We start from the raw sequence: 27,406 nt of genomic DNA on the forward strand, positions 1-27,406 counted from the left end.
CAACAAATAAGATATATCAGTATAAACTATGAGTTTTGGACAATGGTGTTGAGATTTCTCTCATAACAACTTACCTGGAGTGTTTTCTTTTTCTAAGAATGACAGTGATTCTGGTAATGTTGAGAGACATTCTAAGAATGGTTTACCTTAAGACCACAGCCCCACCTTTGAAATCCATAGGACTCTTCCTGTCATTTCTTCATGTTGATAAACATGTTTGTGGAGGCCCTGTCTATAGCATAAGGTGAAATTTCAGCTGACTCATACATTAGAAAGACTCCTAAAATATTATCAAGTCATGACTAGTCACCAATCTCATTGTTGACTAGGCCTGGCGATAAATATTTATGATTCAGTTCCTATATCTGTAGAAACCTGGGTTCTTGCCTGGGTTCCTACATAGATAGGTTGGGCTCACCCACAGAGTCTTAGACTTGAAAATTTGAGACCTCATGGCCAGTAATAAGAATTTCAGGCATGATAGGCAGGTGGAAAATGGAGAAAGCCAACCTTGGGAAAGCAGGTGCTTATGTTACTGAGCGAAGGGTAAGAGAAGAGAGAAAATCCACACTTTGGTGACCCAGCCTGAATGGTCACTTTGCTTCTAATGTGCAGGAAGGAGGGCTTGGGGCTAGGAATGAGGTGAGAGGAGCCTTACATTTACCCCAGCTTGGGGCCACTCCTTTTTTGAGTTGTAATTCAGGAGGTCAGAGGAAGGAGCACAAATAAATGTGGTGAGGGTGTGGGAAAGTTTGCCTATCAGAAGGTAGCTGGGGCCAGAAGGAATACGATAAAAATCCCAGATTATACAATGAGCCCCCGAGCTGTTTAAAACAGCAGACCAGGTTGGCAAACATCAGTCACGTCTCACCATCATATTGACTTTGAACTAACTACCTTCTGACATTTCCTTCCAGTTGAAAGCCTGCTTAGCGAAAGGCATGAGACGTGCTAATGAGGTAGAAAAGAGTGGTGTGGCATAAGAACTACCGCTAGTGGAGTCATATAGATAAGGGCACACTTGTCCTTGGAAGCATGAGCTGGGCAAGTTGTACATTCTGAGCCTCAATTTTTTCTCTGTAAGATGGTAATAGTCACCTCCACGAACTGAGATTCAGTGTTTGGCACACAGTAGGCTCATCGCAAATGTTCGTTTGCTCCCCTTCTCAGCTGTCTGTGTCGAATACCCGGTGGAAAGTTTGTGACGCCTGCTTCCTTCTTCTTTCAGTTTGTAAAAGTATCAGACGGCTGGACGTTGTGTTCGTGCTGGATCACTCAGGCAGCATACTTCCACATCAGCAAGAAAGCATGATTAACTTAACTGTCCATTTGGTGAATAAAGCGGATGTTGGCCGGGACCGAGTTCAGTTTGGAGCTGTCAAGTACTCTGACCAGCCTGAGGTTCTCTTCTACCTCAATACATATGCAAACCGATCAGGAGTCGTTGAGAATCTGAGGAGGCGCAGGAGCCCCGGTGGAGATACCTACACTGCCAGGGCTCTCGATCACACAAACATCCTGTTCATGGAGGAACACGGCAGCCGCATCAAGCAAAATGTGAAGCAGATGCTGGTCATCATCACCGATGGGGAATCCCATGACCGAGACAAGCTCAATGACACAGCATCAAAATTAAGAGACAAAGGCATCATCATCTACGCAGTGGGTGTAGATAAGGCCAACCAAGATGAACTTGAGATTATGGCAGGGAATAAAAACAATACTATCCATGTACGTGATTTTGACAAACTTAAAGATATTACCTTGCCTATACAAGAAAATATGTGTACCAATGCACAAGAGCGTAAGTTGTAATCTTTTCTTAAAAATATATTTTATTGATTCTTTACAGAGAGGATGGGAGAGGGGTAGAAATTAGAAACATCAATGAGAGAGAAACAAGGATCTACTGCCTCCTGCAGACTCCCCGCTGGGTATGTGCCCACAACCAAGGTACATGCCCTTGACCGGAATCGAACCTGGGACCCCTGAGTCTGCAGGCCAACGCGCTATCCACTGAGCCAAACCGGTTAGGGCTGTAATCTTTAAACTTTCTATGGGGGTAGCATTAAAAATGTAAGCAGAACATAAATGATGTCTTGGCTTCCCGTTACCAGGGTGTTGTGGGCTGAACACTTCTCTTCTTAGGCTACATCTCATCTCTAAAATAAAAGCATTGATGGAGCAAGGTCCTAAAAAGACCTTGTGTGCTGCTCCATTTATTTAATGGTCTCAGTGCAGCCACTGGGCATCAGTTTTAGGCCAAACTCAAGCGGAGAGTTTCATGGTTTAAACAGATAACTTTTTGTCTTCAAAGATCCAGGTCTTCTGAATGGGGTTCTAGGCATTCTACAGGGCCATAGGAAGTTCAAGTGGTCTACTATGCTTTTTTTTGTACTGTGCTTTTATGGATGAGGGCCACTGGTGCAGAGGGAAGAATATGGGAGTCCAATGTGGGATAATGGAGACTAGCTGCTAGGAACAAGGAGTGAAGGGGACGAGTTCAGTTTGGAGCTGTCAGGTACTTTGAACAGCCTGGGGTTCTTTTGTACCTCAATGCATACTCAAACCATTGGGTTAGGGTAGGCTGGAGGCATCACAGCTGAGTGAGGAGAGGGTGAGATTTGCCTCTTGAGCTCAAAGCAGCAGAGGTTGACAAGCCATCAAGCAATGCCTCCATGGAAGGTGAAAATCCTGGCTGTGTATTGGTCCAGTCTTTCAAACCTGGCAAATGAATCAATCAACTAATTTCCTTTCTTCTTTTCTTTTTTGCTCCCTTCCTGCAGACTCCCTTCTCTTCTTCCTTTTCTCCATTCTTCTTTACTCTCTACTAGTTTGAAATGTACTTATGAATCCAACACAATTATGTTTCTAATACTGACATTAACCCATCTCCCATCCCTGTAAGCAGTTCAACTCCAAACAGAATCATCCCCCTAATCCCATGTCAGGTCAGCATTTGCTGTGCAGAATGAAACTATGTCTGACCACCATAGCTCTACCTGACTTATGTAAGCAATACATTCATCTTCTTGGTGTCAGACACTGAATGATGGTATCATCTTTAACTAAGAAAAAAAGTATGACTTTTCCAAGGCACTGGGACCATCTTGATTCTGCTGCCTGTTTTGGCCTGTCCCAGGACACACACCCTGAAACCTGGTCTCCATGCCATCCATATTGTCATCTTTCTAATACTCACTGGATTGTCACTGCTCTGCTTACAGTTGACAATTTCTAAGCCCCTGTGTTCCATCTGGTACCCGCCCTCCTCTAATTCATCTATTGTCCTTCCCCTCTTCAGAATCTCTCCTGTCATTTTGAAATTCCTCCACATCTTTTCATGCACCATTCTATCCACCACGAACATGCCAGCCCCACACGTCCCCCCGCTCCATCTAACCTGTGTGGTATGTTTCAGCCTTTGCTAATTTCCTGATCCAACACCCATAGTATCCCCCAACTCCTGTACTTCCTATTCCTCCTGATGGTAGCGGGTAGAACTTACTTACTATTTTTTATTTGTGTCTGTCAGAAGACTATGAGCTCCTTGGGTAGGTTTGGCCTCTTGTTTCTATTGGGTTCCCACCAAATCTAGTACATTGCAAGGACTACAATCTTTTCTTGGCAATATGTTTTAGTCTCCTCTCACATGCCTACCTTTGGGAGGTAGATGCTAAGGTTGAGTTTGGGATGCAAGGAATTTAAGGAAAAGGGAAAAGTAGGATGGGCAGAAGTCAAACAGTGCTGCATGCTTGACAAAGCTTCAAACCTGGCAGGAAGCTCTAGTGAGTATTGCCCAGGGGTGGGCAAACTTTTTGACTCGAGGGCCACAATGGGTTCTTAAACTGGACGGGAGGGCCGGAACAAAAGCATGGATGGAGTGTTTGTGTGAATTAATACTGGTATTGCCCATCAGAGTTGCACCAGACTGAAGCAACTAGGTCTTTATATGCCCTTTTCACTTAGTACCCAGACGTGGGCTCTCCTGCTAAGGGGATGCCTTTGGCAAGGCATCACTCTGCAATGAGGCTGTCCATGAAGGAGCTGACAATTAGAGGCTATCAGCTGACCACACTTCCACAGTTAGGCCGCAGGTCTGGGCAGCAGATCCTTCCTTGGGGGTCTATCTGGGCAGCCATCACTGGGCCTACTATACTGCCCTTGCAAGGAATTGCATGACAGTAGGCATCGCATTGTCTCAGCCACCTTTAGTAACCACTTTAGTGCTGTCCCTACTCAAGTCATTGCATTTGAGTAGAGAGGGTCATTTCTTGGTTATGGGACATTTCACATTGGACTTGAGGGAGATGATTCTATATCCTGTTTACTAACTATTAGCACTTGTTCCATGAAGTTTTAATATTTGGGTGGTATTATTTTAACATTTTTAAAATTATTTAAAAAATTTTAAAGTACACAGGATTTAAGGATACAAAGGATTGAGAGGTTCCGGTACCAGCTTCCCTGGATAGTAATTGTGTATTTTTAGGCAAGTTATTTCATCTCTGAATTCTATTTCTGTATCTATAAAATTAGAATAACTGCTCATAAGGTGGTTATTATTATTAACGGTTAGTGTATGCCAAAAACATTTTAAACTTTCTTTCCCTGAGTAGCTTTTATTGTCAAATGAATCATATAAATAAAATTTGGAACCAAGTCTATTACCTTTCTCCACCTTGCTATTGCCTCTTTGAGAGGCAATCAGTGATTCTCTCTTCTGTTAATTTATCTCAATTTGCTACTAATGTGGGTAGTTAGTAAAGCAATTTGAATGTTTGAGTAAAGGGGAAATCTAGAGTGATTCATGAGGAAAGTAATGATTAATTTTTTCCAATTGCAGCCTGCAACACCCCAGAAGCTGATGTGATTTTCCTCTGTGATGGCTCTGACCTGGTATCTAACTCAGAGTTTGTTACCCTGACAGCCTTCTTGTCAGACTTAATTGATAATTTTGACATTCAATCGCAAGCAATAAAAATTGGGATGGCTCAGTTTGGGAGCCGCTACCAAGAAATGATTGAGTTGGACAACTCTCTGACTAAACCCCAGTGGAAGACTCAAATTCAAAATATCACCAAGAGCAATGGATCTCCGCATATCGAGTCGGCCCTTAAAAAAGTGAGGTTTATGTTTGATCCATACGCTGGTGGGAGAAGAAATGCTGGTGTCCCGCAAACTTTGGTTGTGATCACATCTGGGGATCCCCAAGATAATGTGGCAGATGCAGTAAAAGTCCTGAAAGACCTTGGCATTTGTATCCTGGTTTTAGGCATAGGACATATTCATAAAGCACGGCTTCTACCGATAACAGGCAATTCTGAAAAAATAATCACCTTTCAAGACTATAATAAATTAAAGAATGTAGAGGTGAAAAAAAGGATTGTCCGGGAAATCTGCCAGAGCTGTGGGGAAACCAGTAAGTGTTCCCTTGCCCTTTATTTATTTTCATTTAATTGCATCTTTCCAGTTCTCCATTTCCCAGGGTGTCTTGTGGGCTCGCTCTAGCAGAACATAGTTTTAGAATAGTGTGCAGTGAGAATAGTCCTCTCTTCTGCCTCCCAGAAAATTGGGATCAGTCAGCCTCCGTCAGAGACAGGTTGTGTCCCTTAGTCAGCCTGTTCCCTCCCTGCAATCCAGCATTTATGTTCCTCTTAGCATCTGGAATTCAGTCTCCTATTCCTATACACCGAGTGGCCAGATTATTATGACCACCCCATCGGTACAATGAAGTGAATTGGCTATGCAAATAATAATAATGATAAAACCTTGAGAGTATTTGCCTAGGAAGTTTTCAATATTTAGTATTTTTGGAAGTGTCAATGAAGTACTGATGGGGTGGTCATAATAATCTGGCTGGTCATAATAATCTGATCACTCAGTATATTTCCACTCTGGAAGTCCTAGAACAAAGCCCTGCATCCAGTAGGAACTAAGTAAAAGAAATACTAATTCATGGGAACTTTTACTCTTTTAACTTTGTTCAACTGTCTTGTAAGGGATTCTATGTACGTGTGTGTCTACATGAGCACATGTGTGTGTTCTTCCTTGAATGATGGCATTTATATAATCCTAACATAGTAAAGATTTGAAATGTCCTTATGGATTATTTAATTTTCAGAGGTCACAAACACAAATGCCTGCAAAGACCAGGTGGGTAACTGAGCCATGGGGGGGGGCGGGGGGGGCGGGCAGGGAGTGAGGAAATGAATGGAGAACAATGACCCATCTGGTGGGAATGTCGCTGTTCAGCTCCAGCTGAGAGTAGCCATGTGGAACTTGGGTTCTGTACTCAGGGCTGGGAGTTGGGAGAATAGCGCATCAGGAAGCAGCAGTAAATAACATTTTGTGGAATTTGTAGATATTCCTCAGAATGCTTCTATTTCTAGAGTTGTTATGGTTGAAACCACTTCTTTCACATAATGTGCTGTCTTTCCAAGCTCTCCAGACCTTTTACGTCCCATTTGGATGCTCGACTAGAGGCAGATTATAGTGATGGAGAGAGCGGTGGACCTGGAATCAGAAAGCCAGGGTCTAACTCTGGTTAGTTGCAGTGACCTCCATGAATTGCTGTCTCCTTCTGTGTACAATGAGCAGGTGGACAGGGTCAGTGGTGATCAAATGGCATCTGAATTGTGTTTGTCCTGTCCAGTGTCAACAACGTGTTAAATTATTTGACAGCTTTTAATTTAAAAAATTTTTAATTAAAATCTGCATTTTAATTTACATTAAAAATGTAGATTTCAGGCTTTCCTTTGAAAAAAATCAGATGATCTGACAACATTGAGCCTCATTTCCCACATGGCTACTCTCAGTTGGAGCTGAACAGTGAACAGATGGGTCATGGCTCCCCATTCATTTTCTTCACTCTCTGCCCACTTGACTCATTTACATTACATTACCCAACCTGGCCTTTGAATTTGTGACATCTGGAATCAATAATCCCTAAGGAAAATTCACATATTTAATATGTGGTGATAATATGAGTCATACTATGTCCTCATTAAGAGAAGAAAATGTGCAAGTACACACACACCCAAAGGCAGCCCCTGGGCATTAGACTGAACCATGATTGGAAACTCAAATAGTATTGGGACTTGTGTTAGAGGAAACACCAGTGTTACATGTTGGTCTTCCTTCTTGGACACTTGGGTATTAGAGACCCTCCAGCCCTGGGCCATGACCACTCTCTTTTTCCGCCCTATCTGCCCTTCCTTGCTTTCTGCTCATTAATCTGACTTTGTTTCCCTTGGTCTCCAGATTGTGTTGTGGACATAGTGGTTGGGTTTGACATGTCCACTCACCTGCCTGGGCAGCCATTGTTCCATGGCCACCCCCGGCTGGAATCATACCTCCCAAGCATCTTAGGAGACATCACTTCCATCAGGGGGGTGAGCTGTGGGGCAGGCGCAGAGACACACGTGAATGTGGCCTTTAAGGTGAACAATGATCAAGCATTCCCTGCCAAGTTCCAAATCTACCAGGAAGCAATATTTGAAAACCTGCTGCAAGTCACCGTCAATGGGCCAACTCATCTGAATGCACAGTTTTTGCAGAGGCTATGGGACACGTTTGAGAATAAAAATGCATCCCATGGACAGGTATCCATGTCGCAGTCTATCTCCCATCTCAGCATGCTCTCATATGTTTCTCCCTCCCAATTACATATTTCATTTTCACATTCTCCTATTGTCTGCTTTCTGCTTTCTTTAGGTGCTACTCATCTTTTCAGATGGTCTTGGGAGTGAAAGCATCACAATGCTTGAAAACCAATCAGACAGGCTCAGAGAAGCAGGTACGTACTGAGTTGAAAATTTAAACGATTAAGTATGTAATGTGCTGAGAAATCTCTACCCTATTTAGGTGCTCTAAATCTTGGTATCTGTCCAGCCATTTATAAAGATGCTGTAATATTGGTGCCTTGCCCAAACCCCCTTGACCTGCCCACACACTGCCCCCCCCCCCCCCCCCCCCCCCCGCTGTAGATGCTGTGGCCAAGTCCCTACATCTATGGCCTTCCACATATGTGAGCCCTTGACTGACCTGAACCATCACATGATGCTTGGAGGGAAGGTGCAGTTGTACCACATCCCACCTGAGTGTGGAAGGAGGACGGTCATTGATATAGGGATGCAAAAGCCCAGGGCTAAGTCTGATACACTTTATTTTCTCATGAATCAGGCCAAGGTGAAGACTTTACTGAAGCACATCCTTGCTTACAACTTCCCCTTCCCTTTCTGCATTCTCTCTCTCCCTCAGTAACCACACACACACATACATTCCTCTCTCAAATTCTGCTTCTAGAGAACCTAAGACATTGCCTATTACTTTTGATTTTCCATGTGAAAGATCACAACATGGATTTTGAAAAGCACTTCTCACCGTATAGTCCCTGTCCATGTCATAGTTTCCGGCTGAACTGGAAGCTAAATGCAGAAGTTGAGAGTAATGTACAGTGACAGAGGCTCCACTGTTGAATGGGGGACATAGTTTGAGACTGGCTTCTGGGTTCAGCTTTCATGGGCAACCTCCCTAGAGGCCGCAACATGTCTTGCTTTACTGGTGGATTGTGTCTCCCTCCCTTCTCAGATCCCTTCAACACCTTCACACTGATCTTGGAATATCAAATTCCTTAGTATGGCCCATGATGCTTTGCAGGATCTGGTCCTGCTTCCCATGCCAGCTTCCTCTCACTCCTCACACTCAGTGTCCCAAGCATACAGAATCTTTTCTATTTGTCTTCCAATGTACTTCACAGCCCCATCTTCTCAGTCTTCGCATATGCTTTTTTCTTTTGTCTAGAACTTTTCCCACACTCAGGCTCCCACCCCCATCTTCTCTCCACCTTCCATCTCTAGTACTTTTTCTTGACCAACTTCCATTCATTTTTTTAGGATCAGCTTAGATATCAGTTCTTTGCAGAAACCTTCTATGACCTTCCAAAAATGAGTTAGGAGCTTCTCATTTAGGCTTCCATAGCACCCTGGCGTTCCCTCTCAGAGCAACTATCTGATTCTTGTCCACCTCTTCTAGTAGACCATACCTCTTGCATCCCTGGTACACTGATTAGTGCATAAGAGACTTCTAATAAGGAAATATTTGTCTAATGAAAGGATGAATAGAGTAAATGAACTAATGAATTAATTAAAAACTGAATGAATGAATAAATGAATAAAGAACTCCTGGGTATGACCAAGAGTTCAGCTGGTACTGAATTACCCTGGGCTTTCCTCAGGCTCCCAGGGCCTAGGCTCCCAAGGGTGTTTGGCCATGGAGATGACTTGAGAACTATCATTAATTTATATTCAGTCAGATACTTGGAAGATGATCAAGAACTTTGCCCTTTCTTAAAAATTACTTTCAAACGCATATGAATTGCATTAAAATTGGTGGTGAGATGTTAAACAGTCTTCTGTTAGTGTCTTTCTGTAGATTTGTAAATAGTTTCTCTTGCATACTTTCTCTTGAGAAATTTCATCCTGGAGTTGGGGATCAGTGAGTACCTAGTCTGTGTATTGACAATGCCGGCAAATCTGCTGTTGCATTCTTAGTATGTCAAGAGCACTGCTTCCTCTTATGTTTTTCCACCCTTTCTGATTCTTTAAATAATGTTCACTGAGTGGCTTTTCTTCTTCTTCTTCTTTTTTTTTTTTGTGTGTGAGCAATTCCTTTGGTTTTATATCTGTCATTTTTACTGCATAGGTCTTGATGCGTTGCTGGTAGTATCCCTGAACCCAGTTGCTCATGACGAGTTCTCCAGTTTTGAATTTGGAAAAGGATTTGATTACAGGACTCACCTGACCATTGGAAATAGAGACCTGGGTAAAATGCTATCACAGTATCTGGTGAGTTTTTGAGCAACAACCACAACAAAAATCCAATTATTCAAAATACAGTAGGAACAAAATTGGAATTTTGATGAGTATTTTCAAAGACTGCCTTGTTTGCCCTAAATTCAGTACATGGCCTTTAGAATATAAAAAAGTGTGAAAGATCAGAGTGCTGAATTTTTGTTTTTACACGCATTTTTATCCTTTGTTATTTAACCAAATGAATGCATAGGGAACTAGAAAACCAACCAATCCCTAATCAAATAAGAAATACCACCAACACTTTATGCTACAGAAACCCTCCAAAACGGGAGACTCAACTAGGGACCAACCAGTCTTGTGCAAACTTGACCTGTGACCATCTATGCAGTGGGCTCCTTCTATAAATAGAAGTCACTTTTTTGGAGAGGGTGCATTGCCAATGCAGTTGCTGCTATCTGGTACCTTCTCTATCTAAAGCAGCAGTTCTCAACCTGTGGGTCGCGACCCCTTTGGGGGTTGAACGACCCTTCCACAGGGGTCGCCTAAGACCATTGGAAACCACATATATAATTACATACTGTTTTTGTGATTAATCACTATGCTTTCATTATGTTCAATTTGTAACAATGAAATTGGGGGTCACCACAACATGAGGAACTGTATTAAAGAGTCATGACATTAGGAAGGTTGAGAATCACTGAAAGTGTTCAGTCAAAAAGCACCTCTTAGTGTCTGTGGCCCCTGCCCCAAAGAGAGCATGAACTTGTAGGTGGTGAATTTTGATTTGTGAGAATATAGTTCTTATGTAATGAAGTTTGTGACAGTTGTTGCTCACTCGAGTCTGCTTTTTTTTTTTTTTTTTTTTTTTTCAGGGAAACATTGCAGAGAGGACATGCTGCTGTGCATTTTGCAAGTGTCCAGGGAATCCAGGACCTCATGGGACCCGAGGACTGCAAGGCTTGAAGGTGTCATTCAGATGAAACTATTTAACTTAATGGGCCTGGGTTTGGTGTGGGTGGGACTGAGACTGATACTGAATGGTTGAATTTGCAACCCTCATTTGATGCTGATATCATTGTCCCTGGGCATTTGTGTGACATCTTTGGTGTAGGAGCTGGTTCAGAAGAGCCTACTTTTGATGCTGCTATAAGAATAACCCCCCCCCTTTCTCTTATATGTCCTTGGTGGTATTGCTTCTTGATTTTTGCAATTTATACTTTTTACCCACTTCAGACATTTTGAAAGGTGGCCATTTGTGTGTCTTCTTGGAAGAAGTGTCTGTTCAATCCTCTGCCCATTTTTAAATTGGGTTGTTTGATTTTTGTTGTTGTTGAGTTGTATGAATTCTTTATATATTTTGAATATTAGCTACTTATCAGAAGTATTGTTTGCAAATATCTTCTCTCATTCAGTTACAGAACCATATATTATATGTGGGATATGAAACCGAAAGCACACATGAACAAACAAATAAAAAGCTTATAAACATAGACAACCATATGGTAGTTACTAGAGGGGAAGGGAAGTGGGGGAAGGGAGAAGAGGGTAGAGGGTGTCAAATACAGGATGATGGAAGGAGACTTGACTTTGGGTGGTGAACATACAAAGCAATAGGCAGATGATGTATTATAGAGTTGTACACTTGAAACGTATCATCTTATTAACCAGTGTCACCCAATAAATTTAATAAAATTTTTAAAAAGGTGGCAAGAAATGTTAAAATAATGGGGAAAGTTGTACTTCATCAGCAATGGAATGTAATTGAACTGCTAAAAGAGCATAGCATTGCAGATGAATAGCCCTTTAGAAAATGAATTACAAAAGATCAATTGCATAACAATAGCATAGATAAGTATATTATGGTATTTTCATTCAATGGAATACTCCAAAGTATTGAAAATGAATGGGCTGCATGAATAAATGTTATAAACACAGTAATGGCCAAAAAAAGCAAAACAGAATACGTATGGTATGCTTCCATTTGTAAGAAATTTGAATACAGGCAAAACTAACCTAATAGTGTCTAAGGATGAATGAGTAGTAGAGCATAAAAAGGGCAAGGAGGTATTTTTTATAAAAGTCAGAAGTATTCTCCCTGGGGTGAGGGTGGGAAATGTTGGTGATTGGGATGGGCACTGTATCTGTTTTTTTTCGGCCTAGGTAATGGCTATACAGATGTTTACTTTATAATAATTAAGCTATGACCTTGACATTTTATTTACTTCTATGCACTTTTTCAAGTGGGTTTTAAATGTCACAATGAAAAAAGAGCGTCTGGTGTTCTATTTTAAGAGATCAAATACAATGCTTGTTCCTGAGTCCAGCATTGCCCATGCCTGTGGAAGGATCATTTATCTTGGACATTTTACCAGTTACATTTTGTTTAGCAGTTTCCTCTCTTTTTACTTTGCTCGGGTCAGTTATCCTGAGCAGAGAGCTAGGGCCTGTGTTTGAGGAGGAGGAAAGAAAAACCTCAGTTGACATCCTTGCCACACATAAGCCATGAGGGAGTTAAACAATATATATGTAACCTCTTGCGTGGGAGAAGTGCTTCTTCCTTGAGCTCTCAGAAAAGCAGAAGAAAGTAAAACGATCTGTTTGGAAGTGTTCTTCATTTGCCTGCTAAAAGAGTTGTGTGGCCACCGCTCTCCTTGGTGCAAATCTCCAAGTCACAGGACTAGCCTGGCCCCCCAGCATTGCAGAGGAATTCCAAAGGTCGGTCTCCTATAGCATCAGGAGGGCCACCTTCTGAGAGACTTTCCCTAATGATTGTAGGACTCTCCCCACACTCACAGCCACACCTGCGCAAACTCCTACCAAGTTGGAGGACTAACTAAAAGGTCCAATGACTGCACAAGTTTGAATTGATGGAAGGTGGCTAAAAGCTATTTTTCTTTCTTTCTTTTCAGGGTTCTCTAGGTCTAAAAGGCAGCAGAGGACACAGGGGAGAGGATGGAGACCATGTAAGTTTTTGTGACTCATCTTCCCCTGCTCCCCCTCACACACACACATACTGATTTTGTGTTTTATAGAAAGCTTTATTTTCCTACAGAAGAGGTGGTGAGGTTTTTTTGTTTATGGTAAATATTCTTTGTAGTTTTGAGGGAAATGGGTGGTAGCTTCCCTTTTTCTTTGTCTGAATCACAAGGCCCTTGTTAAACCTATTTGTGGGGGAGTGAGCAAGCTCATCTATGTGTTTTGTTTTTTTATCAGTAGCTGGGAGGTATGCTCCTCTCTACTCCCACCTGGAAAAGGAAGCAGGCAGAGCGCCCCCCAAAGTGTGGAATCCTGGTTACATGGTTCACAGAGGTTTTCAAATCTCAGTGGTTGACCCTGAAACCAGAATTCTCATTTGGCTCATCAGTCACATTTTGAAAATGGATTTGGAGGAACTGAAACCACATGGGGTGGGAAAAGTTCAGGGAGTGTCCAGCCTGCTTGTCCATCTCCCTAGAGTGAAGGCCAGCTCCTCATTCTTGGCAGCAAGTTAGGACTAAAAGCACAGTCTCCAGAGTCAAACATCAAAGGCTGACGTAGATGTGAAACCTTAACAAGATACTTAACCTCGTGACCTTTAAGTCTCCTCATCTGTAAACATCTGTATATTCTTCTAAGAGCGAACTTTACAAAATGGACACTTAGGGGGAGCCCTTGAAGTCACCCACCGTGTACCTGCAGAGAGGCCTTGGAGCCCACCCAGTCGGCACGGAGGGATTGGAATGTGGGGACTCGTGTCATGCTACTGCCTGGCTGTGAGCCCACAGCTGGCTGAGACTCCAGGCAATGGGAAGCCGGAACATTTCAGCACTTTTCAGCAAGCTGTGGCCATGCGCCAGGCCTCCCGCTTTACTGGGAATAATCCTCAGAATAAAGAAAGCAAAGCAGGGGGGAGGAAAATCAGTTCTCCTCTCACCTACCAGGAAGGAGAGAATTAAGCTCATTGCTAAAAATTATGTATCCATACAGCAAAACTTTAGCACCTGCTCTGCACCCAGGTTTGAGCCGGGCACAAGGGCACAGTGGGGAACGAGACAGTCGGAGGTCCCTGCCTGCAAGAAACACAACACTGTCTTTCTCTAGATTCATTTCACTGCAGCATTTGCATATTTCCCGGGGAAAGCAGGATTGGTGGGAGAGGCATGTGTCATGACCTTGAGTGTTCTTCCTATGTGGCTGGTCAGACTTGGGGGATCTTTAACCTGGTGGGACTTCCCATGAGCACTGGCGTAGAGTAGAGTCTCTTCCCATCCACTGCTTCTACGCAGCTCCAGTCCCCTGGCACCGACTTGCTTCTGTACCATCAGCCATGCTCACTCTTCCAGGGCAGCATTCAGCCCTGGACAAGAGGTCAGGACCAACGTGTGTTACCACGTGTTTGGAATGTGGCTGGAAAGTGAGGCGGCTTCCGAACCTGTGGCTGGGCCGAGTGATGAGGCAGTGAAGCAGCTGAGCCCATCCTCTGCCTCTGTGTGATCTTGGATCTGAAGGTTGACAGGAAAAAATGCTTAAATAGAGGGGAAAACAGAGTTAAATGAATGAGTTGGGGGGAGGATTTGTTTGCAGAGCTCTAGCTTCACTCTCAAAAAGTAAACTGCTGGCGGCTTTGGGCATAAAAATCACTTTGGATACCTGTTTGGGCACCTTCTCTTAGGGAATGCGAGGAGACACTGGCCCCCCAGGAGACAAAGGGATCGCAGGATGTCCAGGGCAATGGGGTCAAAAGGTAAGGCTCTGCTGGAATGTTATTTTAAGTTCTCCCCAACACCCCCACCTTCTGTCTTCCGTTCCTTCCCTCTCTTGTTTTCTGTCTTTCATCCCCACTCACTTCCCCTTCCTCCACTTACCTGTTAGTTTCCTCATCTGCAGATGGTTTAATTTGTAATCTCAAGGAGTTTTGTAAATTCCATCCACAACCTCTTTGTGGTTATGGAGCCAAGAGCAACTAAAGAAATGCACAATCATTGTCTTCAGAGGGGCAGCCCCTTCCTGCTCCAACAACCTAGGAATCCTCGTGCTGTCTTTGCCACTGGCTGAGAGATGTTGTATCTTTTACAGGGAGTCCGAGGATTGCCTGGATCTAAGGTACTGTAGTTTCTTCTCAAATTGCATGTCCCCGCGGGATGAGTTTCCGGATAGGCGTGTGGCAGGGACCTCCTTTTCTGATTGCGGCCCGTCCTTGTTTCTCAGGGAGAACTGGGAGAAGATGGGATCGATGGCCTGGACGGGGAGGAGGTAAGCCATTTTTCTTCAAGTACCATAAAGCCAGCAGGAGGCTGATATCTTTTTTTCAATGGAAATTTTGTTTTCCGTGTCTTTTTTTAGGGCTCTCATGGATTTCCTGGACAAAAGGGAGAAAGAGGTGATCCAGGATCTCAGGTAATACTCTTCAATCTATGAGAGCAGGAGGATTTAGTGAGAGAGACAGTCTTCGTTGCTGTGTGTCAGCGGTTATTAGGGATAAAATCGACAGCTGACTTAAGCACATAATGAAGGCTTATTACCACGGAAGAGGTGCTGCAATCAGTTTGGAACAAGTGGGTGACTATGTAATTTTTAAGAATTTCCCGTTAGAAATCTCAAGGCGTGCAAGATGTTCTATGGGCATGTTTTTCAGAAGTCTACAAATGAATGCTTTCGCCTGCTAGCAGCTTTCATTGCATCAGGAAGAAAAAAAAAGCAAGAGAAAAAGCAAAATTACTTTGGTGACTTTGGTATAGCAAATCACAGTGAAACTTTAATTTTAGATTTATTTCAAAAGTTAATCTTTAAAAATTTAAATTCATTTCATGAGTTAATACATGCTTACTTGGTTCCAAGCAGCTCTGCTTTTATGTTCTGATACATTTATTTATCAAATATTTTTTAATACCTGGGCCATGCCAGGCACTGAGTTATGCACCAGACAAGCAGAAACGAACCACCCTGTCTTTGTCCTCAGGATTCTACAGTGTAGTTGGGGAGACAGACAGATCAATAGCTAATGGCAACACAGAATGTGATTGGGACCGTGTTGTAGGCATCTGCATGGGAGCCCAGAGAAGGGTTTTCACTCAGCAGGGTGGGGAAGGAGTTCAGGAAATCTCCCTGGAGGAAATGGTCACTGAGCTGAAGATTACTAGAAAGTAGCAAGACATGGAGGAAGGGCATTCCAGACAAAGGGAACAGCATAAGAGAAGACACAGAGGCTTGGGGACACTGCAGTTGTTCTGCCTGGTAGGAGTATTAGAGAAGAGGTGGAGGGAGGTCAGGTTCAAGAGGTGCTAGAAGAGATGGGGAAGGCACTGGTGAGCCATGAGGAGGAGTTGGGCTTTTAACCATTGGGGAGTAGGGAGCCTTTGAAAGATTTTAAGCAGGGAGATCATAATTGATTTGCATGTTAGAAATATTACTTGGCGGTAGTCTGGAGGCTGTGTTGGATGCTAGGCAAAGATAAGAGGCGAATCTTAACAATCAAGATGAGAAGTGATGAAGCCTCAAATAAAGCAATGGCAGTGAGAACAGACACAGAACATATTAGTTAAGGAGATGGCAGAGCCTAGACTGGAGTGAACACCTATGTGCAAAATTTAGGGAAACCCTCATTATGCACAGAGTGAGTGCTTCCCTAAATTCTGCACCATAGGCAGCTTGCTTATTTCCTCCTAGTTCTGACTCCGGGACATAAGATATCCAGATCTAGGTGACTAGAGGAGAAGGAAATTAGGGGTCAGTCCAAATGCCTATAAGGATCCTGGCTTGGGCAAGTTTAGTTGGAAAAAAAGTGAATTTGAGTAAGAACGGAACATCCCTGTAGAAGTCTCCTGTTGGCAATTTAATTATAAATGCCAGAAGTTGCTAGACTGTTTGGGATGTCTAATACAGTACCCAGTAGCAATATGTAACCATTAAATTCACATTAATTAAAGTGATAAGGAACATGGATCATTTTATCTGATTGATTTCCTCCCCTCCAAACACACACAGCACTTGACATTTTAATATTATTATGAAACCGCCTACAAGCTAACTGGGAAACTCATTTTATTTTTTTCAGGGCAGCCCAGGTGCCAGAGGCCCCCCTGGAGAGTATGGGGAGAGGGGCTTCCCAGGGGATCCTGTAAGTTACTAGGGCCCAGTTGGCTCTGAATTTCTTGTTCCACAGTTCTTTCCTTTCCCTGTGTCACCTGCTGACCCGTGGGCAAAAGCCTGTCTTGGGAGAGGGGTAGGTAGGTTGACAGAGGCTGTTTGTTAGGGAGAAATCTGATTGGGGCTGATTACGTACAAAATTCAAACTGGGAACTAAAGTCCCACTTTAATCATCCTTATGTAGGCTGAGACGTTCAAGTTCTTTTGGAGGGGAAATTCCCATACTTTTGCCTATTGGGCTTCTAATCTCACAGATTCCCTATTTGTGGAGTTGATTACAGGGGAATCTTATTGCATGATTGAAGGAGTGGCATAGCATGTTGGACTAGTGCATCGGTGAAGCTGCCAGCACAAAGGAAATTCACCACGGCTTCAGCATGCACTCTAATCATTTGTCATTTACCGCCACGCCCCCTTCAAACTTGGGGAACTATTACTTTCACTTTTTCAAACATCTATGAGATTCAAATATGGAGGATTTTCGCACACCCCTCATCATTAACCCAAGTAACCCAAGTTTCTCACATCACACTCCTCATCACTTAACCCAAGTTTTTGTACCATTTTGAAAAACAAAACAAAACAAAACTGGTATTTTTTTATTCTGAAATTCTTTTTAAATCTTCTTCTAGGGTAATCCAGGACAAAACAGTAACATCAAAGGACAAAAGGGCGCTGAAGGACAACAAGGAAGACAAGTAATTGGATCTGTTTTACTTATATGAGTTGATTAATTATGTTACTTTAATGAAATCTAAATTAATGACTTAGTAAAATATGTAACCCATCTATAACCGAACAAACCCCCCTGAAGTTCACATTGAAAAGAGCCATGTGTCTGTAGGAGGTTACACTTCTATGGGCAAAATTACTATGTTTCTGGCAGGTGATATGTGGGCGAACTGGTAATAGCCATGCATGTTGCTATCCCGTGCTCCTCTTGAATGGGTATATATCCAATAGTGCTGATATGCAGGAAGAGTCTAAAATGACACTTTTGTTCTTATGTTTTAATCATGCCTGAGGTTTTGATGCTGATGCCTTTGTAATTTATTTAGCACCTTTAGCACCTTTCGCTTTATGATCTCGGGGGGCTGTTGTATTTCTAGGGTAGAACCGGACAGAAGGGGACGCAAGGCAGTCCTAATTCCGGAGGAGAGAGGGTGAGTATTTTCATGGTCATTTATTTCCCCTCCTTATTGCCTGAAGCTGCCACAGAGGTATTCCAAATAGTTGTTACTGCAGTGTCGGCTGATCTGGGGTGGATACGTGGACACTATTGACATTTTGGGCCAGATAATTTGTCATGAGAGGCTATCCTGTGCATTAGAGAATATTTCACAGCATTCCCGGTCTCTACCCACTAGATGCCAGTAGCACCTCCTCCCCTGCGTTGTGACACCCAAACATGTCTGCAGATACTGTGAAATGTTGGTGGTGGATGGTGAGGGGTCAGATGGGAGCCAAGTTGCTCCTGTTGGAGAATCACTGTGACACAATTTGCTTGCCCCTATCTCCCTCCCAGACACCTTTGCATGTCTTTGAAGGGAGTCAGGGATTTAAACACAAAAGCCCTCCTTTAATAGCGTAGTATCCTTGAGCTTCTATATGAATATAATGCATTGGGTAAATGCTCTTCACATATGGCCAGGGGGGAAGAAGAAACACAGATCAATTCTTCCTGGATGAACCCTAACACTGGCGATTAGTGGCAACCTCAAGGTCCTCATATAACTTTACAGCATCTCATGTGATATCAAGCCTAAAACAACGATAATAGATTTTCCCTTCTTTTTAAGGAGCAACCAAGAAATCACTTTTCTCTTTGTGGACTTCTAAAATTAGGAATGATATTGATCATGTGTGAGAAACCCCTTTATCACACTCTCAGCATGGAGATTCTGAAAAGAGAATAATGTACAAGGTCCTTGATCTGGCCCTGATTTTACTCAAGAGGGAACAGAAAATACTTGGCTTTCTTTTTTATTACAGTCTTGTAATCTCATCACTTAGCAGGCTGTGGCTGATTGCCTTTCTCTCTGGGATAGATAGCAGATAGATGTGTTTTAATTTCCTCTTGCCTCTGTTGATCTTGAATCATAGTTCTTAAGGGAACGATGCCTAAGGGATAGCTTAGGCTTCCAGTGCTTCTGGTAGAATTCTTTGGGACGCTGCCCTCTTTTCCTCACCAGAGAATTAAAATTAATCAGAAGAAGCAAGAGAGCAGCAAGATAAGCTAAATGCTATAAATTTTAAAGCTAAATATGCATTTTTGTTGGTTTAAGAGAAAATACTTTTAGTTTTAAATAACTTTATAACTGTCACTATCAATCAGGCACTTTTTTAAAAAAGATGGTAGGGCCAGGAAGAGGGGGCATGGGGGCGGGGGGTATTACTACTTGGATGCACTAGCTGATTACTCTAAGTTAGCAATTTTCAACCAGTGTGCTGCAAGAATTTTTAAAATATGCAATACCTCACCGGTTAGTCAGGGGCACTGACTTCTTTTCCCTTAGAATGACAAAAAATGACAAAAAAAAATGACAACAGCCAAAACAATAGCCATCAGGTATGAATGCAGTCTTAAACTGTAAATATATAGGTCATATAATAGAGTTGCATCTTAATGGTCACATTGCATAATAAGGTTGCATCTAATTGATTACTTCTTGGTACCAGAAATTCTTATATGTAAATATAGGCACCTGATTTTTAAAAAAGTCACTTTGGAGCAAAAAGAGTAGGTAATTATTACTATTATTATTATTATTATTATTTTGTAAATGAATAAAAATTATACCTGTATTTTGTCAGATTGGCAAAGATTATATTTTTTGGTGTACTGCAGAATTTTAGTAATTAGTTTATATGTGACATGAGATGGAAAAGGTTGAAAATCACTGCTCTGAGTCACTCCCAGAACAGGAGCTTCTCAGCCTCCTTCCCCCACTTCCTTCACTTCCCCGCCCATCTCCACCTTTCTACCCTCTTTTCTCCTGAATTAAATAAGGCAATGTAGATATAAAAAAGACCAAGCTTTCCTACCCTCTCCCCGCCTTTCCAGTGAAGGTCAGAATTCCCTATGAGGGTCAGAGAATCTTAAGTGGATGATAAATCCTAAAAACACAAACAAACCTAAGACATTGCCTGCTGACATAATTTCAACTTATGTCAATTAATTGTTGCACTGGCTGTTGCAAAAAAAAAAAACAATGAATGTACTGAGAACCAGAATATTGAAAATAATATTTCAGGTCCACTGCCTTTTGCCTGTCACACATAGAATGCTTATTATAATAGTATGAGAGGCCCGGTGCACAACATTCATGCACAGGGAGGTCACCTCAACCCAGCCAGCACCCTCTCCAATCCAGGACCCCTTGGGGGATAACCAGCAGTCGGACATCCGTCTCACAATCTGGGACCACTGGCTCCTATTGTTTGGGTCATGATGGCCCCTGGCTTTTTATATATTAGGATGGATTTGTACCTCTATAGCATCTATTTTAGGCCAGATCCTGATCACATTACTTTCAAGTGTTAATTCATTTAATCCTCATAATAATTCTACGAGGTAAATACTATTATTATGTCCAGTTTACAGATAAGAAAAATCAAGGAACCTTGGGCAGCTTGCCCAGGACAGAGATAGGTAGTAGGTGTTAGACCGAGGTTTGAACTGCGACGGTCTCATACTCTGGGATCTGGGCTCCTAACCACCCTGAGTAAAGTTTATTGAGCCAATGCTCTGTGCCCACAGGCTTTAAAGGGCAGGGCTGAGCTCATGACTGCCTTCTAAGGACACAGATGAATGAATGAATGAATGAATGAATGATTGAATGACATTTTTAAAAGTACTGTTTTATACCTAAAGTAATCATAGTTGTTCATCACAACAAAGGAAGTTGATGATTGAGATGTGTCCTCAGCTCTCTCAAAGAGGCAAGGGTGGTAGGTGAGGAGGGGAGAGCACAGATCTTGTTGCTCTCGAGGGAAAAAGAAGTTAGGATCTGCGGCCTGAATCCTCTTCCAGCTTGGCTACCCGCTGGGAAGGAGAGGGTGTGGCAAAGACAGCCACTAGGTGGAGAGCCTGAGCTGGCAGCGGGAGCCATTTCTGGAGAGATGCAGACTGATTTCAGCTTCAGAGATCAGCCCGGCTTTGCTCAGATGAACCTGGAGGTGCCATTGGGACCACAACAGGGTAGAACTGACCTCATCAATCATTTTCTCCTTGTAGGATTCCACGGAAACAAACCTCAGTGGGCCCAGATGAATCACTGTATCTAACACTTTTGTACTCTTCCCCTGAGACACACTCAGGGGCCAGGACAGAGAGATGGGTGTGACACAGGTTGTTGTCACACAGGCAGCCTCTGCCGAGCACACAGGGCTTTGTGGGACTTGCGGGAGACGGGGGGTAGAAGACAGGCTCTTCAGGATGGTTTGGTTGTTCAAACAGCCTCCTGGGTAATTGTCAGAGGTTGTCAGCCTGCAGCTGGGTCTATAATGACCTTTGGATCCCTTTGCAATCAATCCCCCAAATATCGATCTGTAATTAAGTGCCTAGTGTGAAAACTCATCTTTGGAAAGTGCCTCAAGGAAGCCATTGCTTTGAGCTGCTTGTTACTTATATGTCTATCAGAGAGTGAGACAGGCTGACTTGCCTCTAAGGAACCTCCATCCAGACACTAACACTTTGCTTTTTCTCTTCCAGGGAAGAGAAGGCCACAGGGGGCCCCAGGGGGTCCCGGTAAGTACCCTTCCTTTACTGTCCTTGGTGGTAGATGAGGCCAAGGAGATTCTCACATGCAAATGCACTGGGGATAGTGAGCATTTGACTAGGGTGTTGTAGGAAGTGCCAGGCATTGGACACGATCCCCACTGACTGGGAAGGGAGAGGGGATCAGTTCAGCTGCCAGGAACAGGACAGGCCAGACCTAAGGCAAAGCCTTCTTCACAGACACTTCGTAGGAAAGAGGACGTATGCAGTCCCAAATGCTGTGTCCTTGCATGCTTTTCATGTGCACTGGGAATGACTGCAATGGAGTGAGATTCTTTACCAGAATAAGCAACAGCCTTTGTGTACGGTAGCACTCGGAACTATGAAGAGATGACATATATGGGAACCAGGTGGAGAAAACCTTTACACTGAAAACTCTCATTTCAGGGGGAGCCGGGAGATCCTGGACTTCCAGGCGCACTGGGAGCTGAAGGATTACAAGGCCCACAGGTGTGTTGGAATAGTTCATCAATAATGGACAAATAATGCTGAGTTGTGCTGGGGCGTGGGGACGGTCAAGGAGAGGTCAATGGGGAATAGAAGACTTAGGTAATACTTTAAACAATAAATAATTTAAATTAAAAAATAATGCTGAGTTGTTCTGATGGAAAGATGGCAAGTCATTCTGTATAAAAATAAAGAATGATCTGTACCCCTGAGTCTGGGCCTCCCCTCAGTTCTTCTTTTAAATAATGCTTAACCTCCCAGTTAAAAGGCTGCTTGAAGGGTGAGATCATTGCCTCTTCCTGCTTTAACATGGGGGCGTTTCAAATGCACACTCGAAGAATGTAAGTTCTCATTGACTTCTCTGCACTGTGTTTCTTTTGTTACCACAAAAGGGGCCCAATGGGATTCTTGGCAGCAAAGGAGAGACGGGGAGCCAGGGGCATAAAGGACCTCAGGTGAGTGACTCAGAAACCTTAGTCAGTTGTCTCCAGTCTTTATTTTCCTCTTGTTTTGGGAACACCTTCATATATAGTTTATTTTATATTGTCTACATAGGGAGTATTTCATTTAAAAAATATATATTTTATTGCTTTTAGAGAGGAAGGGAAAGGGAGAGAGAGATAGAAACATCAATGATGAGAATCATTGAAAGGCTGCCTCTTGCACGCCCCCTACTGGGGATCAAGCCCACAACCCAGGCATGTGCCCTGACCGAGAATCAAACCATGACCTCCTGGTTCATAGGTCAATGCTCAATCACTGAGTTATGCTGGCTAGACAGAAGTATTTCATTTTTGAATTAACTTGGGACAACTTTGCGACAAACTTTTAGCACAGCTCACAATCCTTGTTCATAGCTTAGGCACTCCTCTTTCTCCTTCACTGGGTTTTACTCAGAAAGCACAGACCCATTGGATCAGCCATTTGGAAGAGTACAAATCTTATTGATTCATGAACATTTCAAAACTCAATACATTAAGTTTTTCTAACTTCTAAAAATTATCTGGGCCATGCAATGCTCCATTGACTGTAGATTTTAGAAATTGCCTCTACAAAGATCCCTTACTACTCAAATTTATTTAATACCCAAGTTCAGCTTTGAATTCAACCTCTGAATCTATTTGGTTCCTGAGTTTCTGACAGTGAGTAGTGAGAGTTTGGGTGGTGAGGGATTCATATGAAAAATGCTCTGAATCTGTTCAGTTCTTCAGCTCAGCTGGTAAGAGTTCAGTAGGCTAGGGATACCAGTGTTTGCTCTGTTATCTTCCCAACATGCTTCTAAAAGACATTTTTGCCCATTTTCAGGTTGGGAAACTGAAACACATTCAGCACACCACTTTGTGTGTGTGCATGGGGCCATGCACAAATGTGCCGATGATGGTACAGCATCTTGTTCAACAAAATCAGTGCATTACAACATATTGGCCACACTCGGAAATTGTGTGTGTGTAGTCAGAGGCGCCTTTTCTGTTTCTCTCTAAGGCCCCATATGGACAGCGGTGTCCTTGCAGATGAAGACTTGTGGTGCTCTAGCCAGGACTGTAGCCTGAGTCAGCTGGTTTCAGCCCAGATGGCTGTCTCCCTGGGTGGCTGGCTTCCTTGTTAAGAAAGCGTGCAGGAGCTATTGGAGATGACATGAAGAAAAGCAGGCCTAATCTAATGGGTTTTCTACGCATTGCTGCAGCGTTCCATTTCCATATCCCCTTTTTCCCCAGGGTTCTCCTGGACCAGCGGGAGCTCAAGGGAGTGTTGGAAGACCTGGACCTTCGGGGAAAAAAGTTTGTGTTATTTCTTGTAGATTTCAATACTAAAAGGAAAATTTATCTCCATTCTTTTCTTGATTTTCATATTAATTCTTCACATGTTTGAATCCAGATACCACACCCACCCACCAGTTTTCTGCTAATAGATCAATGGGATTTTATTTGCTTATTTATTTATTTAGAACTTTGAGGGGATGATATTGGTTAATAAGCTTATATAAGTTTTAAGTCCACAATTCTATAATACATCATCTGTACATTGCATTGTATGCTCACTAAAGTTTAGTCTCCTCCCATCACCATATATTTGACCCATTTATCCCTATTCTCCTCTAACAACAAACAAACAAACATAACTCATGGGCACAGACAACAGAATGGTGTTAATACATTCCCCCCCCCCGACAACAAACAAACAAACATAACTCATTGACGCAGACAACAGGATGGTGCTAATACATTCTTTTCCTCCCATTGAGAGGTAAATGCTTACCTCTCCATGAAACTGCCCCATTTTGCTAGGATGGACACAGTGATCTCATCCATCATAAAACAGCTTTGAAAACTATGGTGGCAGAGTTGGGCTGAGAGTGGGAGGTGGGGGTGGTGGAGGGAGTGTCAACTCAAATCTACTTGTGCATGTAGTTCTCTTATTAACATCTCTGGGTGCTGGTCATAACCTTGCCGTTGTGCTTAAATCCTGTCAGCAGCTCCCTCCCCTAGGGCCAGCTCGGGAACCTGGAAGCAGGGCAGTCACATGGGGGCCTAGCTTAGAAGGGCCCAAGCTTGGTTTAATGTTGTGCTGTCCTCATCTTGAAAGTCTTACTATTTGAACAGGAGGCCAGTGCTTTCATTTTACACTGAGCCCCACAAATTATGTAGCCATTCTTAACTTCCCCAAGGCCCTGAGTAAAATCTCCAGACTTTAGAGTAGCTTAGAAGGCCCTTTGCCGATGGAAAAGGGTTAACTGTAAGGCTTCATAGCGCCTCTCCCTCCTACATGCTTGCCTGAGGCTTCTCACCAGTGCCTTCCCTCTACCTGCATTATTCTCGCTCCTCCCTTGACCCTCCTTCCAGCTCACACATCTCATCCTTCAAGCCTCAGCATCCATGCTCTCTTTTCAGGCAGCTAGCCTCCCAGCCCCACCAATTCTAATTTAGATTCCCCTTCTCTTTGCTGCCATCGCACCCTGAACTCTATCACACAGGTTTAGAATTGCCCATCCGTCTCTCTTTCCAACCAGGACCCCACTTACCATGTTCAGTGGTTTATTTTCCACGACAGTAAATAACCGTTGGATGGGCAAATGAACGGTTTTTCCCTAGAGTAACTTTTCCACTCCTTGCCTTCTCCTTCAGTCCTTCTGTAACACTGGGAAAGCAGTCCTGGAGTCCAGCTATCGGTTTTGCTGATGTTTTCTGCTTACCTTTGGGAAAGATCATTCATTATTTGTTTTCTACACCCCACCTCCTTACATAGCATTGAACTCTCCCTGAGAACCCAGTCTCCCATCTAGTGGACAGAGCTTCCTACGCTGGCAGCTAGGTTTGATTTTTCCAACCTGAAACTCTTCTTGTCCCATTTATTAGGGAGACTCTGGAATTCCTGGAGATCCTGGGCTAGTGGGGCAACCTGGACAGCAAGGAAAACAGGTATGAAGTTTCAGGACCCTTGTCCTTTCCCTGCTCCAAGTGCTCAGCTCTGAGGCAAAGAGAAGGGGGCTGACACCATTTGGGGGAGTGAAGGTATTTCAGCACCTCCTAATTATGTGGGGACATTTCTCCCATCCCCGGCAGCTCTCATTCTATAGCCGATCTGTTAAAATGAGGAAGAACAGTCAGAGGGAAAGGGGGCGTGCAGGGAGGGTTATGGATAAGTTAGAATGGGCATTTCAATATTCTAACCACCAACAGTGGCCATATAGGCACAGGTCACTTGAAAAACAGCACTACCCTTTTCTCTCCCCTTCTTGTAAAACTCTAGGGCAGCAACAAGAAGAGGGGAGTAGGCCAAGAAATGGGCACCTGCTCTAGTGGCTCCGGCTGTGCCAGGGTCTCAGTCCCCCTGGAAGCCCTCAGTGCTTCTCTCCTGGCATTATAATCTGCCCAGTATAGACTACAATTAATTTTCAATTTTGAGAAATTAAAATGAACTGATTTGTTCACAGGGAGATTATGGCACCCCAGGCTATGGGACTATAGGACGAAAAGGAATACAGGTAAATATGGAAAACAATTACTTCTTTCATTGATGAAGCAAACCTAAAATAATACAAGAAAAAAAATGGTCATATGGTAGAAGTGTTGTGTTGACTTATTTATGTTTTCTGCTGAAAATTATAGGGCCCGAGAGGATTCCCTGGAGATATGGGGCAAAAGGTATTGTGCACATGACCTTGTCAAATTACCGTGATCGTTAAAAAAAATTTTGATTTATCTTTATTATTGAAAGTATTACAGATGTCCCCTTTTTCTCCCCATTAACCCCCTCCATGTTGCTCCGTCCTCCTCCCCAGGCCTTCACTGCCCTATTATCTGTGACCATGGGTTATGCATATAATGATGGTTAAAAAAAATTTTGATTTATCTTTATTATTGCAAGTATTACAGATGTCCCCTTTTTCTCCCCATTAACCCCCTCCATGTTGCTCCGTCCTCCTCTCCAGGCCTTCACTGCCCTATTGTCTGTGACTGTGGGTTATGCATATATGCATATAAGCATGATCTTAACCTTTTAGTTGAGAATTGAAATAAACGTATGGATCTCAAAGAAACAAACATAAAGCAAGGCAATTGTTTTGCCTGGGCTTCATGAAAAAAGGACTGTGCTTATCCCCATGAATCTTTAAATTGGAAACGATTGTCCTGTTCTTCATTGCCTGATGTCCCTTTCCTGGAAACCCTAACTCTAGGTGTCCTCCTGAGTTTAGTCCTTTGTCCTCTTCTTGATTTCTCTGCCTCAGTGATCTCATTTAAACCTTGGGTCTTCATCTCTGATAGGTGTGGTTCAGTTGGTTGGATGTCATCCTGTGCACCAAAAGGACCCCCAGTAGGGGGCGTATAGGAGACAGCCATCCATGTTTCGCTCTCACATTGATATTTCTCTCTCTCCCTTCATCTCTTTCTAATGATCAATAAAAATATTTTTTAAAAAACTGTTGGCTTCAGCTATTGCTATCTGTCCTTCATTTTTGTGGCCTTTATTGTCACCTGAAAGATTACATTATTCTTCTCATTAGTCCCCTATTCCCACTTCTCCCTGCTTCAGTTAATCCCAAACCATCTGTCCTTCATTTTTGTGGCCTTTATTCTCACCTGAAAGATTACATTATTCTTCTCATTGGTCCCCTACTTCCCACTTCTCCCTGCTTCAGTTAATCCCAAACACTACTATCACTTGATTTCCCCCCAGAGATAGCCTTAATTTTGTTATTCTCCTGATCAGATAGCTCCAGAATTCCTCACCATCTACCACC

At 43.1% G+C, this 27,406-nt stretch overlaps 1 protein-coding gene across 1 annotated transcript in view; it reads left to right on the forward strand.

Annotated features, from left to right (window-relative positions):
• Window positions 1-27,406, forward strand: part of COL6A5 (collagen type VI alpha 5) — a 98,965-nt gene that overhangs the window by 32,182 nt on the left and 39,377 nt on the right. Inside the window, exons 7-27 of the mRNA XM_006770213.2 lie at window positions 1,229-1,804; window positions 4,847-5,422; window positions 7,264-7,604; window positions 7,717-7,798; window positions 9,706-9,848; window positions 10,688-10,780; window positions 12,725-12,778; window positions 14,467-14,538; window positions 14,871-14,897; window positions 15,003-15,047; window positions 15,138-15,191; window positions 16,849-16,911; window positions 17,573-17,638; window positions 18,050-18,103; window positions 21,655-21,690; window positions 22,108-22,170; window positions 22,560-22,622; window positions 23,883-23,945; window positions 25,521-25,583; window positions 26,099-26,149; window positions 26,274-26,309. Of these exons, the coding sequence (XP_006770276.1) occupies window positions 1,229-1,804; window positions 4,847-5,422; window positions 7,264-7,604; window positions 7,717-7,798; window positions 9,706-9,848; window positions 10,688-10,780; window positions 12,725-12,778; window positions 14,467-14,538; window positions 14,871-14,897; window positions 15,003-15,047; window positions 15,138-15,191; window positions 16,849-16,911; window positions 17,573-17,638; window positions 18,050-18,103; window positions 21,655-21,690; window positions 22,108-22,170; window positions 22,560-22,622; window positions 23,883-23,945; window positions 25,521-25,583; window positions 26,099-26,149; window positions 26,274-26,309 (2,621 nt within the window). The remainder of the gene's footprint in view (window positions 1-1,228; window positions 1,805-4,846; window positions 5,423-7,263; window positions 7,605-7,716; window positions 7,799-9,705; window positions 9,849-10,687; window positions 10,781-12,724; window positions 12,779-14,466; window positions 14,539-14,870; window positions 14,898-15,002; window positions 15,048-15,137; window positions 15,192-16,848; window positions 16,912-17,572; window positions 17,639-18,049; window positions 18,104-21,654; window positions 21,691-22,107; window positions 22,171-22,559; window positions 22,623-23,882; window positions 23,946-25,520; window positions 25,584-26,098; window positions 26,150-26,273; window positions 26,310-27,406) is intronic.

The sequence above is a fragment of the Myotis davidii genome, unplaced genomic scaffold (genome assembly GCF_000327345.1).
Source record: "Myotis davidii unplaced genomic scaffold, ASM32734v1 scaffold962, whole genome shotgun sequence".
In the NCBI taxonomy this organism is placed as follows: Eukaryota; Metazoa; Chordata; class Mammalia; order Chiroptera; family Vespertilionidae; genus Myotis; species Myotis davidii.